At 40.4% G+C, this 14,792-nt stretch overlaps 1 protein-coding gene across 2 annotated transcripts in view; it reads left to right on the top strand.

Moving 5' to 3' along the window:
* SRD5A1 (steroid 5 alpha-reductase 1) overlaps nucleotides 1-14,384 on the top strand; it is a 48,936-nt gene extending 34,552 nt beyond the window's left edge. For both annotated transcript variants that reach the window (XM_045008112.1, XM_045008111.1), the window contains 3 exons: nucleotides 5,198-5,299; nucleotides 9,005-9,155; nucleotides 14,060-14,384. In XM_045008112.1, coding sequence (XP_044864047.1) covers nucleotides 5,198-5,299; nucleotides 9,005-9,155; nucleotides 14,060-14,126 — 320 coding nt within the window. In that variant the 3' untranslated portion in view covers nucleotides 14,127-14,384. The remainder of the gene's footprint in view (nucleotides 1-5,197; nucleotides 5,300-9,004; nucleotides 9,156-14,059) is intronic.
* The last annotated feature ends 408 nt before the right edge of the window (nucleotides 14,385-14,792 follow it).

Here is a 14,792-nt window from a genome sequence, read left to right as displayed (position 1 = left end):
AACTTGGTGAGTGATGGGGGGGCCTTAGGGGAAGGGGTGGAATGGGGACAGAAAGGGGCCAACCAAGGGCAAGCTTTGGGGGAAAGAGACAGGGCTGGAAGAGGAGAGTGTGGACAGGGTCATGGGGGAAGAGCGGAGCAGGGCCTTGAGGCGGAATGCAGGCAAGGCTACAGCCCAGGCGTCCGCACTCAAATGTGGTGGGTCGTCAAGATGCCTCCAAAGGGAGGTGCGCCACATCCTGATTGGGAAGGCATAGCATGCCCTGGCCTATTAAACCCACCACCCATGGCCGCACTGCCCCTAATTAGTCTCAGGAGGGACCACAACTAGGTGCAGGATAATATAGAATTCTCTGACTTCAATGCACTGGGTGTGCACACCTGAGTGGAATACACATCTGCACCTACATCTTGAAGAACAACAGTTATAGTATAGGTAAGTAACCATTTTTTCTGCTCACTCAGAGCTCATTCTGGATTGGTGCCTAATTATACACAAAGGCCTGGATCCACACAGGCATTTAGTTGTTGCAATGCTGAGTATCATGGCAGCTAATTTTTAGCTGCCTAGGAAATCACAGGAATACAAAATCTGAATTATGTGTCTAGGCTCACTATACAATGAATGTGGGGGAGGGAGAGGTGCCTTACAACATGATCCACAAAAGACACAACAGTAGGTGGGGAGCTGCCCAAGCTAGCCAATAGGAGATGCTGATGAGAGGGGTGTGCTAAACTATGCCCTCTGAGATAGGCATCTATCTCTGTTTAGCAATCCATGAAAGAGAACCTGCCACCTTGAATTAGGTGCCTAAGTCACTTCTTATGTGAATGAGTTACCTGCCTGCCTCACTCCATGTTCACCTTATAACTTTTAGCCCGGTGGTTAGAGCACTCATCTAGGGTTTGGACAACACCCCACTTGAGGGGAAGAAAGGATTTGAATATGGGTGTCCCACTTTTTAGGAGGGTGTTCTTGCCACTGAGCTATGGGATAGTCTGATGTGGGTACTTGCTAAAACTGTTCCACTGTGCATAAATACTTATAAGTCATATATAGAAAGAGAATGACTGGAGTCCAGTAATTAGGGCATTCATGTGAGCTGTGAGAGACCCACGGTCCAGTCCCCAGTCCTGCTGCTCTTATCACTCTTTCATTATTTAGCCACAGCTTCAACAGGAGATACTGAGGGAGTCCCACATTAGACTGGCGGCTAGAGCACTCTCTTGGGAGACCCATGTTCATATCCTTTCCCCCTCTGTGGCAGAGGGAGGAATTTAACCCAGGTGAGTGCTCTAACCCCTGGGGTAAAGGTTTTAAGGTGGGCACGACCATATCTTTCTCCTCCAGTTGGATTCCTAAAGGGACCTGTTCTGGTAATGGTGCTCAGAGGTCACCTACCAGATTGGGCCCTGCATGCAACTGAGGTGGCTGCATGCTTATTTCCCTCTCCCCCTCCCCAGCTTGTGAGTTGCTCTGGGGCTTAGTCAGGAGATAAATGTCTGGATGCCTAGAGAGTGGCACTTGCCCAGAAATGTAGATGCCTAGGAACTTTTACTCTGAAAACTTAGACACTCAGTGAGTTTAGGCAATTACAGGGTTCAGTGGGAGTTTTGTGAATTGGAGTGGAGCCTAAAGTGGGACTCAAAGTGCGTACATCCCCAGTTTAAGCACCTAAGTCTGGGATTTAGGTATGTAAGTAGGTTTGGGCCAAAGTGTTGTCAATACACAAACTTAAGCAAGCTGGAAACAGAGGAAAATATTCTTAATTTTGTCAGTTATAGTGATCATAGATATTTCTTGTAATGATAGGAGGCATGTTTTCCGACTGATTTTTTTAAGTTGGCATTGTTCTTTAAAGTATGATGGTGTAATTGAGCAGACTCACCCCTGCGGCGCCTCCTGCTGGTGACTTCCAGGAATTAGTTCAAATTTCCAGCATGGAGCACCCTCTGCAGGCCAGTGATCCACCTGTCCTCTGGCCCTGAGTCCCTCCCTGGACCCCGGTGCCTCTGTTAACTGGGTCTCCCCCTCCCTGGGGACCCCCCAACCCACTATCCCCACTTTGCCTCAGTTTGGCTACTGCCCAGTCTCCATCTCGCCCCTGTTCACTGGGGCAGACTGCAGTATCAGCCACTCATCATAGGCAAAGGGGTTTAGACCTGCTGCCTTTGCCTACCCCTGGGCTGCCCCCTGCAACCCCCAGTACCTCTTGGCCTAATGCTAGGCCGCAGCCTGGGGCTTTCCAGGCAGGAGCTCCCCAGTTCCTCTGCCTTTCCCCAGCCCTGCTCCACTTAGGTACCTTGTTTAGCTCTTTGCAGCCAGGCCCTTCTCCCTCTACCAGCAGAGGGAGAGTGTTTGTTCTTGGCTTCCCTGGCCTTTTTATACAGGCCAGCTGTGGCCTGATTAGGGTGTAGCCCAGCTGTGGCCACTTCCCCAGTCAGGCCAGCTTTTAGAGCTGCAGCTTTCAAGCCCTCGCAGGCCACTTTTTAAACCCCTCAGGGCAGGAGCAGGTAACCAACCTGCTGCAGATGGAAATGGCCCGGAAACCCAGTAGATACAGATGGAAATGGACTTTCTTCAACAATGACTCCCAAAGACAGCAAATGGGAGCACCAGTCATCTAGTTTTCTCCAGATATCATCTCTCTCTTTTTTGCTCTAGTTTCTATTCTTTCCTGGGGGTAAGGAGACTTCATAAGATCCCGCTGATCCACCAGTCTTCATTAGTTGATTGCATGCAGACTTTTTGACTGATGGTTCCATTCTCCTGCAACACAGGGTGTTAGGGGTATGGTTGTAATCCCCTCACTGCAAGATCCTTTGTACATTCAATCCTCACTTTTTTCCTTATCCCTGAGTGTTAAAGGCATATTTGTTGGAAGCTTAAGGCTTGTCTTCACTACGGGGGTAAGTCGACCTAAGTTATGCTACTCGGAGTCAACATAGTTTAGGTCAATTTACTCTGATGTCTTCACAGCGCTGAGTCGATGGAAAATGCTCTCCAGTTGACTTCCCTTACTCTTTTTTGAGAGCTGGAGTACCACTAGATCCGCTAAATCGATTGCAGCAGCGTCGCTCTCCCCATAGTGGAGACCAGCCCTTAGTTTCCACTTACCACATACACTCATACACACACACACACACACACCTTTTGGAAAGAAGGTCAGCATTTGCATTCAATTTCTTGGCTTAATATTGCAAGCAAGAGGAGGAGGTTTGTGGGAACAGGTAGTGAGTGAGTCTGGAATGTTTAATATTCTTTATTTTCCATTGTTTCAGCAAGTTAATATGAAGTCTCATCATCTCTGATCTGCTATCAGCTGGGCTGATAGACCTACTGAAGGAACAATAATCCACACCGTTAGAGTCAAGCACAGGAGTCTATTACGCACAGCGCTGGTGGAGTGTAACTTTGCTTATTAGGCTCAGAGACACTGCAAAACAATTAGTTACAATAGATTATATATGGTGCTCCTTGGGTGGAGAGAAGCGACAGGGATGGGTTTTCCTAAACCCCTGGATAGGTTCTAACAGCAAGACAAGAAAAGCACAATAAACCAATGGTCTAAAAGATTACATAATGGTTCCGCCCATGACCCAAATTAACATATTGCTGACACAGGTAATTACCCCCAAACTATGTCTATTAAAGTGTATAGGTTAAATCCTAATTTTTGGGTCCAGGGGAATGAGGTAGCAGCTCTCTCGGTTGACCAACAGGTACATTCTTAGAGATTTAAAGCGAAAAAGCAGTAATTAGTACTTAACAATTTCACAAGTTTACCCTTGCATTTCTGTGGGCTAGGACTGGCATACATCTGTGAGGGGAGGGTGGCATAACTCAAGTTAATCATATTAGGCCTCTCCCCGAACTTTGTCTAGGATCTGAGGGGTATTGTACCACTGTCTCCTCCCCGCATTAGGGAGTAGCCGTAGGGTGACCAGACAGCAAGTGTAAAAAATCAGGACGGGGGTGGGGGGTAATAAGAAAGTCCCTAAAATTGGGACTGTCCCTATAAAATCGGGACATCTGGTCACCCTAAATAGCCGTGAGGCCTTTCTCAGCGCTTCATTTGTCTATAACTCACAATAAGGATGCACAATTACATTCGGAGTTATGCTGACTCCGCTCACGGACTTGAAACACACAAGGTTATCTGTTTACCCCAGCTTGCTCTGAGCTATGTATTGTTCTCTATTAGCCAGCCCCCATAGCCCAAGCCAAGCTCTGGACTCCGGGCCTATATTGAAAAGTTCTTAGCAGAAACTGTAGTTAAGATCTTACAACCATAGCTAATGGATTCTGACCCTTCACCTACTAATCTAGAGTACGCTGCCTCCATATGGGCTCATGGAGCCTTTGCAGTTTACTCAAAAGCTTGCTATCCAAGCTGGACAGCAGTCTCAGCACTCAATCTCTGTAGCAGAATTTTTAGAAGTAGGTGTTCCTGTTTTAGGCCTGGATTCTGCAAACCTGCACATGCTTAAGTTCTCTCATATGAGAGGTCTCACTGAAGTCAAGGAAATGTGAGGAAAATGGGAATGTCTAATATTAACAAGGTACAAGCTGTATCTGTGGAAAATACTGAGACAACCTGATGCAGGCACAGTATAGACACGGGGGCTATTCACATGCACAAAATTAGAAGTGCATAAATATTTCCAGAATTAGGGGCCTTATGGATGTACATTTCTGTGCTGGGCCTGCATCAGGATCTGCAGTGCTTACTCCTATGTAACAACTAAAATGATGTATCTGCTGTGGAAAATTCAGGAACACATCCAATAAAAGAGAAGGTTAAAGCATGCTTTTTTGACAGTGATCAATGTGGATTAATTTCTTTAATATCTTTTTGAATGTTAGTTTATTTGAGCAGTTCAGTTTATCAGTATGGGTGTGAGAACATATGCATATATTAAAAGTATAATTTAAATCTGGGGTAGTGATAAGAATAAAGCCTTCTGTCCTTGTTTTCATAGCCCCCAATCCTGCAACTGGTTCTTTATAGGATTGGGGCCATAATTTACAATGTCACCAGAACTGCTTGATGGAATTGCAAGTTCATGTAGAGGTAGAGGTACATTACTGCTTATATTTTAGGGTTATTTGTTTGTATAAACCATAGTTTGTTCTATTAAAACGGGTGTTTTCAGTCCAGTATTTTAATATTATTACTTTGACTCTTTTTCTTTAGGTTTTGCAGGGTGGCTGAGTGGCATGACAATTAATATCTATTCTGATCACATTCTCAGAAATCTGAGAAAACCAGGGGAAACGGGCTACAAAATACCAAGAGGTGAGTAAAAAGTTAAGGAATTTAAAATTCCAAAGGAATGTCTCAAAACTTGGTTCTGTTGTATTTAAAGGACATAAATTGCTCAGGGACATAACAAATATCAAGACCAGGAAACCAATGGCAAGAGGATTTTCAAGTGTATTTCCTGAAACAAGAAATTGGCTTTATTACTCTAAACGAAGGGAAACTGTCTGACTACGCCGCAAACACCCTGCCTATCTCTGTGTAATTGCCTGAGAGCAGAAGGCTGCTTTTGTAGAGTCTAGTGACTAGTCATGACCCAAGGCCTGTTAATATATGTTGCTCTGCAGTTTTTTTGAGATACTCCACTTCTGCACTGCTTTCTCATGGTTCTTGTTAATGTGTTTATTCACTCTCCTGAGAATTAACACGCCTTTCCACTGAATTTTGCAACCACTTTTTGCAATCTTTCCTTGGGCAGTCATTCTTCTTATTTTAATTTTGAGATTGTCCTCTAACATTGACAGTTGTGAATAAAAGCACCCACCCAGGACTTGATTGCAGGCTTGCTATGAAACGATCAACATATAAAGGTTTTGCAAAAGAATTGAGAGGTTAATTGCTGCACAGGTAGGAGGATGCTGTTTTAAAAAATATATTTACCTAAATAAAATCAGCAACTTTAAACCAAAATGTGATGTAAGAATTTTCATGTCAGATGTGTAAGTACTGTGCTTGGCATCCACTGTACTTTTCTGATACCTGTTTCATTTTTATTACTTAAAGAAAACAGTTTTAAAACTTTGTCCCTGATTTTTGCCTCCCTTAAATTGAATAGCATTTGTTCATCAGAGTACTCTTACTGATTACAATAGAACTATCTGAGTCAGTGCTCTCCTAAATGAATACGGGTGTTAAAATCCTTTTATTTTACTTATAATTCCCAGTAGTGAAGAGTTGACTTTAGGATCATACAGCTGTGAAATACAGTTTGGGACTCTTTAATACCTTGTCTCTTTCACTAGGTGCCAGAGTTAAAACAGTAAAGTTGACTATTTTCCTGAGACTCTTTTGTTCCTGTTTCCTAGTGAGGTGTGTTATTTTTTACCAAACTTTAAGCAAACAAATTCTGTGGTTTAAGTGGGTAAAATACTTAGGACTAAAATGTCATTCAGAAGAGTAAAATTGTGGAGAGTTTGGCACTAACTTAATTTCTAAGAAAAACAACAAGGAGTCTGGTGGTACCTTAAAGACTAACAGATTTTTTGGGGCATAAGCTTTCGTGGGTAAAAAACCTCACTTCGTCAGCTACATCTGACTACATTGTGGATACAGACTAACATGACTACTCCCGATACTTAATTTCTAAGGTGCCCCACTAGGTTATAGAAATTAAGCATTGTATTAAGCTGACTAAATGACCCTTTGAAAACAGTATGGTACCATTCAAAAGGCTGTCATTTATAAATAGAAATATCACACTTCTGAGTTCTCATAAATTCTAGCTCTCACATTTCAAAACTTGGAAGCAGTTAGTTGAATATGTACTTGTGGGGCTCTATGACCAGATTGGCCACTGCTTTACAGGCATTTGTTGAGGATTTCTAGTAGGCTTTGTGCCAAATTTTCAAGTATAGGTACTAGCAACATGAGAGAATTCATGAGAGAATGACATCTGCATGTGAATAAAGGTGTACTGTTAAGTGAATTGTATATGCAAACACTGGAAACCATACACATTTTGCTACTTTTTTTTTCTAATGACTATACATTGTAACAAGCTGCCAGGACCCAGCAAACCCTCTCTCTACTTAAGGGCTAATCACAGAAGCCAAATACCCTCCTGTAGTCCCATCTTCAGCCCAGGGAGCATCTGGTTCCATCCCAGCTAGGTCTGATAACTAAACTAACAAGTGTCCTAAATGGGACAGTCCACTCTGTTAAGGCCTCTTTACATAAAAGTCACTGTCAACTGGGGAAAAAATTATTTCCCATTGTGAAATAATTCCTCCATAATACACTAGTAACTCTGCTATTACACAGCTGTAAGAATAGTAAAAGGAAAACTGCATTTTGTAGTAGAATTTATGGTTTTTATATAATCAGCAAAGCTTTGTATAGTCTTTGATGAGCTATTCCACTGCTATCCTAATAGCTATAAAGATCTACAACCTATCCTGACAGATGATCCCTCACTCTCACACATCTTGGGAGACAGACCTGTCCTTGCTTACAGATAACCCCCAAACCTGAAGCAAATACTCACCAACAACCACACACCACTGAACAAAAACACTGACCCAGGAACCTGTCCTTGCAACAAAGCCCGATGCCAACTCTGTCCACATATCTAGTCAAGTGACATCACCTAATTGTATCATGCCATCAGGGGCTCGTTCACCTGCACATCTCCCAATGTGATATATGCCATCATGTGCCAGCAATGCCCCTCTGCCATGTTCATTGGCCAAATTGGACAGTCTCTACGCAAAAGAATAAATGGACACAAATCTGACATCAGGAATCATAACATTCAAAAACCAGTAGGAGAACACTTTAATCTGTCTGGTCACTCAATAACAGACCTGAGGGTGGCAATTTTGCAACAGAAAAGCTTCAAAAACAGACTCCAACGAGAAACTGCTGAACTTGACTTGATGTGCAAACTAGTTACAATCAACTTAGGCTTGAATAGAGCTGGGAATGGCTGAGCCATTACAAACATTGAATCTATCTCCCCATGTAAGTATTCTCACACTTCTTATCAAAGTGTCTGTACTGGGCTATTTTGATTATCACTTCAAAAGTTTTTTCTCTTATTTAATTGGCCTCTCAGAGTTGGTAAGACAACTCCCACCTTTTCATGCTCTCTGTATGTGTATATATATCTCCTCAATATATGTTCCATTCTATGCATCCGAAGAAGTGAGCTGTAGCCCACGAAAGCTTATGCTCAAATAAATTTGTTAGTCTCTAAGGTGCCACAAGTACTCCTGTTCTTTTTGCGGATACAGACTAACACGGCTGCTACTCTGAAACTTGTCCTACTAGTCACTCATAATATATTTTGTATGGTTGCTTGCAAACTGATATGGTAAATTATTACAGGTGTTTTGAAGTCATTGATCAGTCTTATATCTATAGTCCTAATTTCAGAAATATGTCAGTAGGCTTTTCATTCACAGTCATAGGAGTCTACTATACCAGCATAATTGATGTCTAGAGTACTTTGTATTATGTGTTTCACCATTATCAATGTAGATATGCTTGTTTACCTTAGAGGGAAAAATTAGGGCCGTTTTCTGCTCTTATTACTACTGGGAGTAGTCTCACTAACTTAAGTGGAAGCAAGACTGGGCCCCTATAGCACACACAAATATGAATAATTCAACCATTTTAGAATTTTGTACATACAAAGACTTTTTTGTGGATGAACAGTCAGCTTTTTTCAGTGTAAAATAGTAATGTATGTAGGCACAAAAGTGCCTACTGAAACCAGTTAACTTATTTTGTCCACACTTTAGTAATTTAAGAAAATTCTCTGAAAGTTGAGATTTCAGAACTACTTAGCCCAAAAGAAACTCATTCATAGTAGAAACCTTGCAAAGAAGTAATTCTTTCACCACAACTGGGATTAATAAAGGAAATCTAGCCAGACCTTCCTGACGGAACTGTTAATACAATTACAGGTACTATTACAACGTTCCTTGCATAGAGTAATAATAATGTGTTTGTGTTCTTTAGGAGGCTTGTTCGAATATGTAACTGGAGCCAACTTTTTTGGAGAGATTCTTGAATGGTTTGGATTTGCTCTTGCCAGCTGCACTATTGAAAGTGCTGCTTTTGCCATATGCACATTTTTCATCCTAGGTTCCAGGGCACACCAACATCATCAGTAAGTTTTCGAAATTTTAAAATTTCGATCTCCTCCTCGTCACTTTTCCTATAAATAATCTGCTATTGAATCACAAAATCTAGGGTATAAAAATATTTCTAGAACATAAAGATGTAAGGGGTTTTTTTATATGTAGCCATACAAAAATGTTGACTCTGAAGTATTTTTTCTTTTGATAACTTTACGTTTGGATTACTTAAAGCATTTTTAAATAAAATTTACACTAATCTCATGGGGCTTTTTAAGAAATGGCAGAGAGGGAGAATATTATGTGTGTTTTAAAAAAAAAAAGGGGGGGGGCATTTTCCTGAGTAGGTATAAATTGGCATAACTCAGTTGAATTAAGTCAGTAGATGAGGATCCTGCCCAATGTTACTTAGAACACTTTCCTGAAACCTAAGGAATTTTTAAAATCAAATTTGCTCGCAAGTATTTGTTGCTTGCTTACTACTTACATTTCACTCAGCTGAAACAATAAAAACAATTCTAATTTTCATAGATTCCAAGGCCAAATGGGACCATTGTGATCATCTAGTCTGACCTCATGTAAAACACAGGCCATATAACTTCCCAAAATAATTCCTAGAGCATAGCTTTTAGAAAAACATCCAGTCTTGGTTTTAAAAATTGTCAGTGATGGAGAATCCATCACTAGCCTTGGTAAAATGGATGTACTAGCAATTAATATTGGAATACTTGGGATGCAAATACTCCAGAGAAATATCTATGTTAAACCCCTAAAGTAATTCAGTTAATACTGGGCTTTTAAAAAACAGAGGATCGACTTCATAGTTGTGTTTTGGACTCTTTATGTTGCCTGCTGAGTACAAGAGGGCCAGAAAACAGCCAGATCCTTAACTGATGCATCCAGCCCCTCCACACTCAGTTGTGACACAGGGGACATGGAGAGGAGCATAGCTGGAGCATTCACAGTAGCATAATCCCCAGGTGGTACTTGCATCAGGCTCAGGATCTACTCTATCAGTACAGATCTACCCTGAAAATCAGGGAGCCATAACCAGTTCCCTGGCAGACCCACAACATAACAGTTAGGCTGTAACTTCAGCACCCCAGTAGTCTATCATGCTGACCAAAACTGTTGCACTGATTTCCTTCTTCTCCCCTCTCAATCTCTCTATATCCATCTGTTGTGTCCTGTATTATATTAGTCCCTGCCCCAAAGAGCTTACAATCAATCTTTTTGTTCTGTTTTTGTATAGCACCTCACATTGGGGTCCTGCTCCATGCCTGGGACTCCTTGGTGCTATGGTAATACAGATAATCAAGATGCTCTCTAGTTGCTGACCAAGAGATAGTGTATCATGATACAAGCCCTAATCATGCAACAACTTTAGAGTAACTTTATGAATGTAGCTATTCCTGCTGAGCACAATGGAACTGTGCATGTGTAGGTTTGGGGCCATATTTAGAACATGATCATGTAAACCACCAACATTTATGAAGAGTTAAACACTATATCTAGTTGTAACATAAGGTCTGAAAGATTTGTAAAGAATAATTATAAAAAGCTCCTAACCTAACCATAGCATAGCCAATTTCACTTTTTCCTTTCTTAACAGAGTATGTTAATTGTCACTTCTAAGGAACATTAAGTGATTGTTTAAAGCACCCTATAAAGTGAATGAGACATTAGGTAGTTTGTACAAATAACCACTCCAGTCAAACAAGCTATAAAAATGAGACATTTAATAAAGTGATATATTTTGAAAACTTTTCAGATTAGTTTTATATCAGAAAATGAATCATAGAGTCATAGAATCTCAGGGTTGGAAGGGACCTCAGGAGGTCATCTAGTCCAACCCCCTGCTCAAAGCAGGACCAAACCCAACTAAATCATCCCAGCCAGGGCTTTGTCAAGCCTGACCTTAAAAACCTCTAAGGAAGGAGATTCCACTACCTCCTTAAGTAACCCATTCCAGTTCTTCACCACCCTACTAGTGAAAAAGTTTTTCCTAATATCCAGCCTAAACCTCTCCCTCTGCAACTTGAGACCATTACTCCTTGTTCAGTCATCTTCTACCACTGAGAACAGTCTAGATCCATCCTCTTTGGAACCCCCTTTCAGATAGTTGAAAGCAGCTATCAAATCCCCCCTCATTCTTCTCTTCTGCAGACTAAACAATCCCAGTTCCCTCAGCCTCTCCTCATATGTTTGGTTATTTCATTTACCAAAGGTAATTGAAGCAGATATTTATGAAGTCACTGGGAGGTGATCTATCTCCAATTCAACAGGTTAATCATTAATATTTGGAAGATTTTCTTGCCATGCTGTATTAGGAGGAAAACATCACCAGACAGACTTTACATTGTTTTATTTAACTAAAACAACAATTTTATGTATTCTGGATTTTTCTTCAACAGCAAACATAGAATATTTTAACAAAACAAGCATTTGAATTTAGTTAAACATTCAAGTTTTTTTAAATTAGGTTTGTTTTTGTTAAAATTATTTTTAACTAAAGTAGTTAAATGAAATATTTAAAAAACAAAACAAAAATTAAATCGACTATGTCAGCCAGGTCAACATGAGAAACTTAAAATATTGGCTTCTGCAGATAACTCAGTCGTCTTCACCTTCATTTTCCTGTTTGTTCATAATCTGAAAAAGAAAAACAAGCTTTCCTGCTTTTTCAGGACCCAAACAATTTCTCAATTAGTCCAAAGGAAGAAAATATTCTTTCTATGCCAGCAGAAGAAACTACTGCTGTTAAAAGTGAGATTATCACTTTAACAGTCTCTGAATCCAAGTGCGTAAGTGACGTCCACCAGTTCACTGGTGTGACTTTCTTTAAAACATCATCAGCAAACATATATTTCTTGAATGGTTCACCCTTAGCTCTGAAGTTTATAATAATTTGCATTATGGATGGATGATTGCTGGATGTCCATGTCATAGCAAATCCTCTTCAGCAGTTAAGGTTTGACCCTGGTACCGAGTATTGAGAACATTTGCAGGAAAATGAGCTGGAGCTAGTGCTTGTCCCATGCATTTTTTTTTAATGCTTGTAATTTAACTCTGTCATTGCATAGTTCTCTCTTTAAGATCTCACTCAGTTCCTTCCAAATCTCAACAGCATCAGCAATAAAACTATTTCCCGGCATATTGTTCAAGGCTACAGAAATAGGCATCAGGGTACTCAGTATGTGTTCAACATTTCTCTTAAGCTCAATGTTGAGAACTTTGGCTGTGACAGGGCCATCTATTTTTTTCATAAATATCTGCTCCAGTTATGTTTGGTAAATGAAATTACCAAACAATCATTCATTTTCTGATATAGCTGTAAAACTAATCTGAAAAGTTTTTTCAAAATAAATCACTTTAAAAATGTATCGTGTGTACCTTCTAAAAATTAAACCATCTCTGAGTTGTGAAGATATGTATTAAGGTTATAACAACCAACAAGAATACACTTTTATGTAGAAATCCATGATTAAATCCAGTCTTCCTGACTAGTGATTTAAATAATGATTTAAATCAAATCCACCCTGCTACCACTGCTCTACACTAGCACTTTCACAAGGTACTAGCACTGTCGAGCTGCAACGATGTGAGATCAATTGTGGCTAGAGTTTCTAAAGCTCAATATGAACACAATCAGGCATGAATAGTTTGCCAAGGCAAATTGCCTAGGATTTTTCCAGTTTCCTCCTACATCAACCTTTTGCCAACTCCAAAGAAGAAGAAAACTGAATAATCCTTGCCAGTTCCCTTTTGCAAACTTTTTGCACAGGGAGCCTGGTGAAAGGTAGAAAAGGTTGAGGAGGAAAGAGTGTCACAGAAGACAAGGAGGAGGGGGATGTATGGAGGAAAAAAACCCTAAATGAAAGAGTGGAGAAAAATGATGCCAAATGATTTATTTTGTGCACTGGACAGTCTTGTGTGTAGTCAGTTTTAATGTTTCCCCGTAATAATTACTTAGACCCTGATCCTGCTGTTGGATCTGGTAATATGAACACCTGCACCTGTGAGGAGACCAGACTAAATCAGATCCCATTTCCCCAGGATGTGTGAGTCTTTCACACAGCAAGAAGGGGCAGAAAAATATTTTTAAAACAGGAAAATGTGTTTGTAAAACAAGGACTCCAGGACAAGTGTAGAACCTCAAAACACTTAACTCATTTTTTAAAATGGTCTTGTTTTGAAGTTGATGGTGTCCCTTTTGAAGGTGTAGTAACATGAGAGCTGACACATCTTTTACAATCAGGGCTTTGGAGCGGAGCCTGGAGCTGGAGCTGGAGCACGGAGCAGCTCCAGAGTAGTGGAGCTGCAGGTTTTTGCCTGGAGCTGGAGCGGAGCCGGAGCACCAAAATAAGCCTGGGTCTTTTTCCAGGTTTGGAGATGATTAAGCCTCATGATTTGTTTTGTTTCTCACCAGCAATCTGAATTGGTATATCTAAATTCTTATGAGAGTTCATATAGATCTTACCTAGAGGAAGGTACTATTGTTCCAACCTGTCAGTCTTTCCTCATGTTGTTTCTTGTAGCTGCTTTAAAATCTACCCACTTCACTTTCATCATCCCAATGTATCCATCTTGTAATGGAATCTGGGCACTTGCTGTGGTACATTATCTACTTTTTATGATGTTGGGCCACTCACTTGCCCTTGTTCCACAGACACCACTCTCATTAATTTGATTTCACCATTGTTGGCAACCATAGGTTTGATTTAATTTTTGTAGTCAGCACTCTGATCTCATGAGGATGGGTGTGATAATTTTAAAATAGGAGTTCTGCACATGAAGTGAAGCCTGGAGATGTTCCTTTGAAGATAATCCACTTATATTGCTATAAATGTTTCTCTGGCAGTTTCCTACAATAATTTAGTCTCTTTTGTAGTATTTTGATGATGAATACTAATTCAAGTGGCTTGTTTTTTTTCAGATGGTATCTTGAGAAATTTGAAGATTACCCAAAGGCCAGGAAGATATTGATTCCATTTGTGCTCTGAGGTGTGCATCATGGAGTTGGCTGACTTTGAATGATGGTGGTTGCTATTCTGAAAATATTCAGTTCACAAACAGCTCCCAACAAGTTAGGCTAAAGGTTTTCTTTTAACATTTTCAGTGTCACTTATGTTGGTTTCCTAACATATAAAATACAACTGATGGATGAGGTCATAGTGACAGAAGAGTCAGCCATCCTGTTCCTATTTGGAGCATAGTGTAATAACTGACTTAATAAGATAATATCTTCATCATTAGAACTACAGTGGTGCCTGTATTGCTTCTTATCCTGCCTCTGCCTGTTGCTATTTCTGCCTCAGCCGGGCACAATACCTCCAAGATCTCATATACCGTATTGTTCCGAGTATAGGCCGCTCCTGATTATAAGCCGCACCCTTAAAGTTTGGTGCTATTTTAAAAAAATTAAATTTTTAACTTTTTTTAACAAAGAAAATATACACATTAGTAGAACAGTAAAACAGTATTTTATGTAATGAATAGGAAGACATGTACCAGTATTTTTAACACTTTTGGTAGTCCTGCTTTTGAGGGCATATGTTACATACTCAGAAATATTGAAAACTATTTTGTAGTTATACTGTAAATAAAGAAGGGAAAAGGAATGGATAACAAGGAGACTGATGGGAACAGTTCTCACCCTCTCCCCTGCA

This window comes from Mauremys mutica, chromosome 2 (genome assembly GCF_020497125.1).
Source record: "Mauremys mutica isolate MM-2020 ecotype Southern chromosome 2, ASM2049712v1, whole genome shotgun sequence".
Taxonomy (NCBI): Eukaryota; Metazoa; Chordata; order Testudines; family Geoemydidae; genus Mauremys; species Mauremys mutica.
The sequence above is the reverse complement of the archived record's forward strand: the minus strand, read 5'-3'. Positions and strand labels throughout refer to the sequence as shown.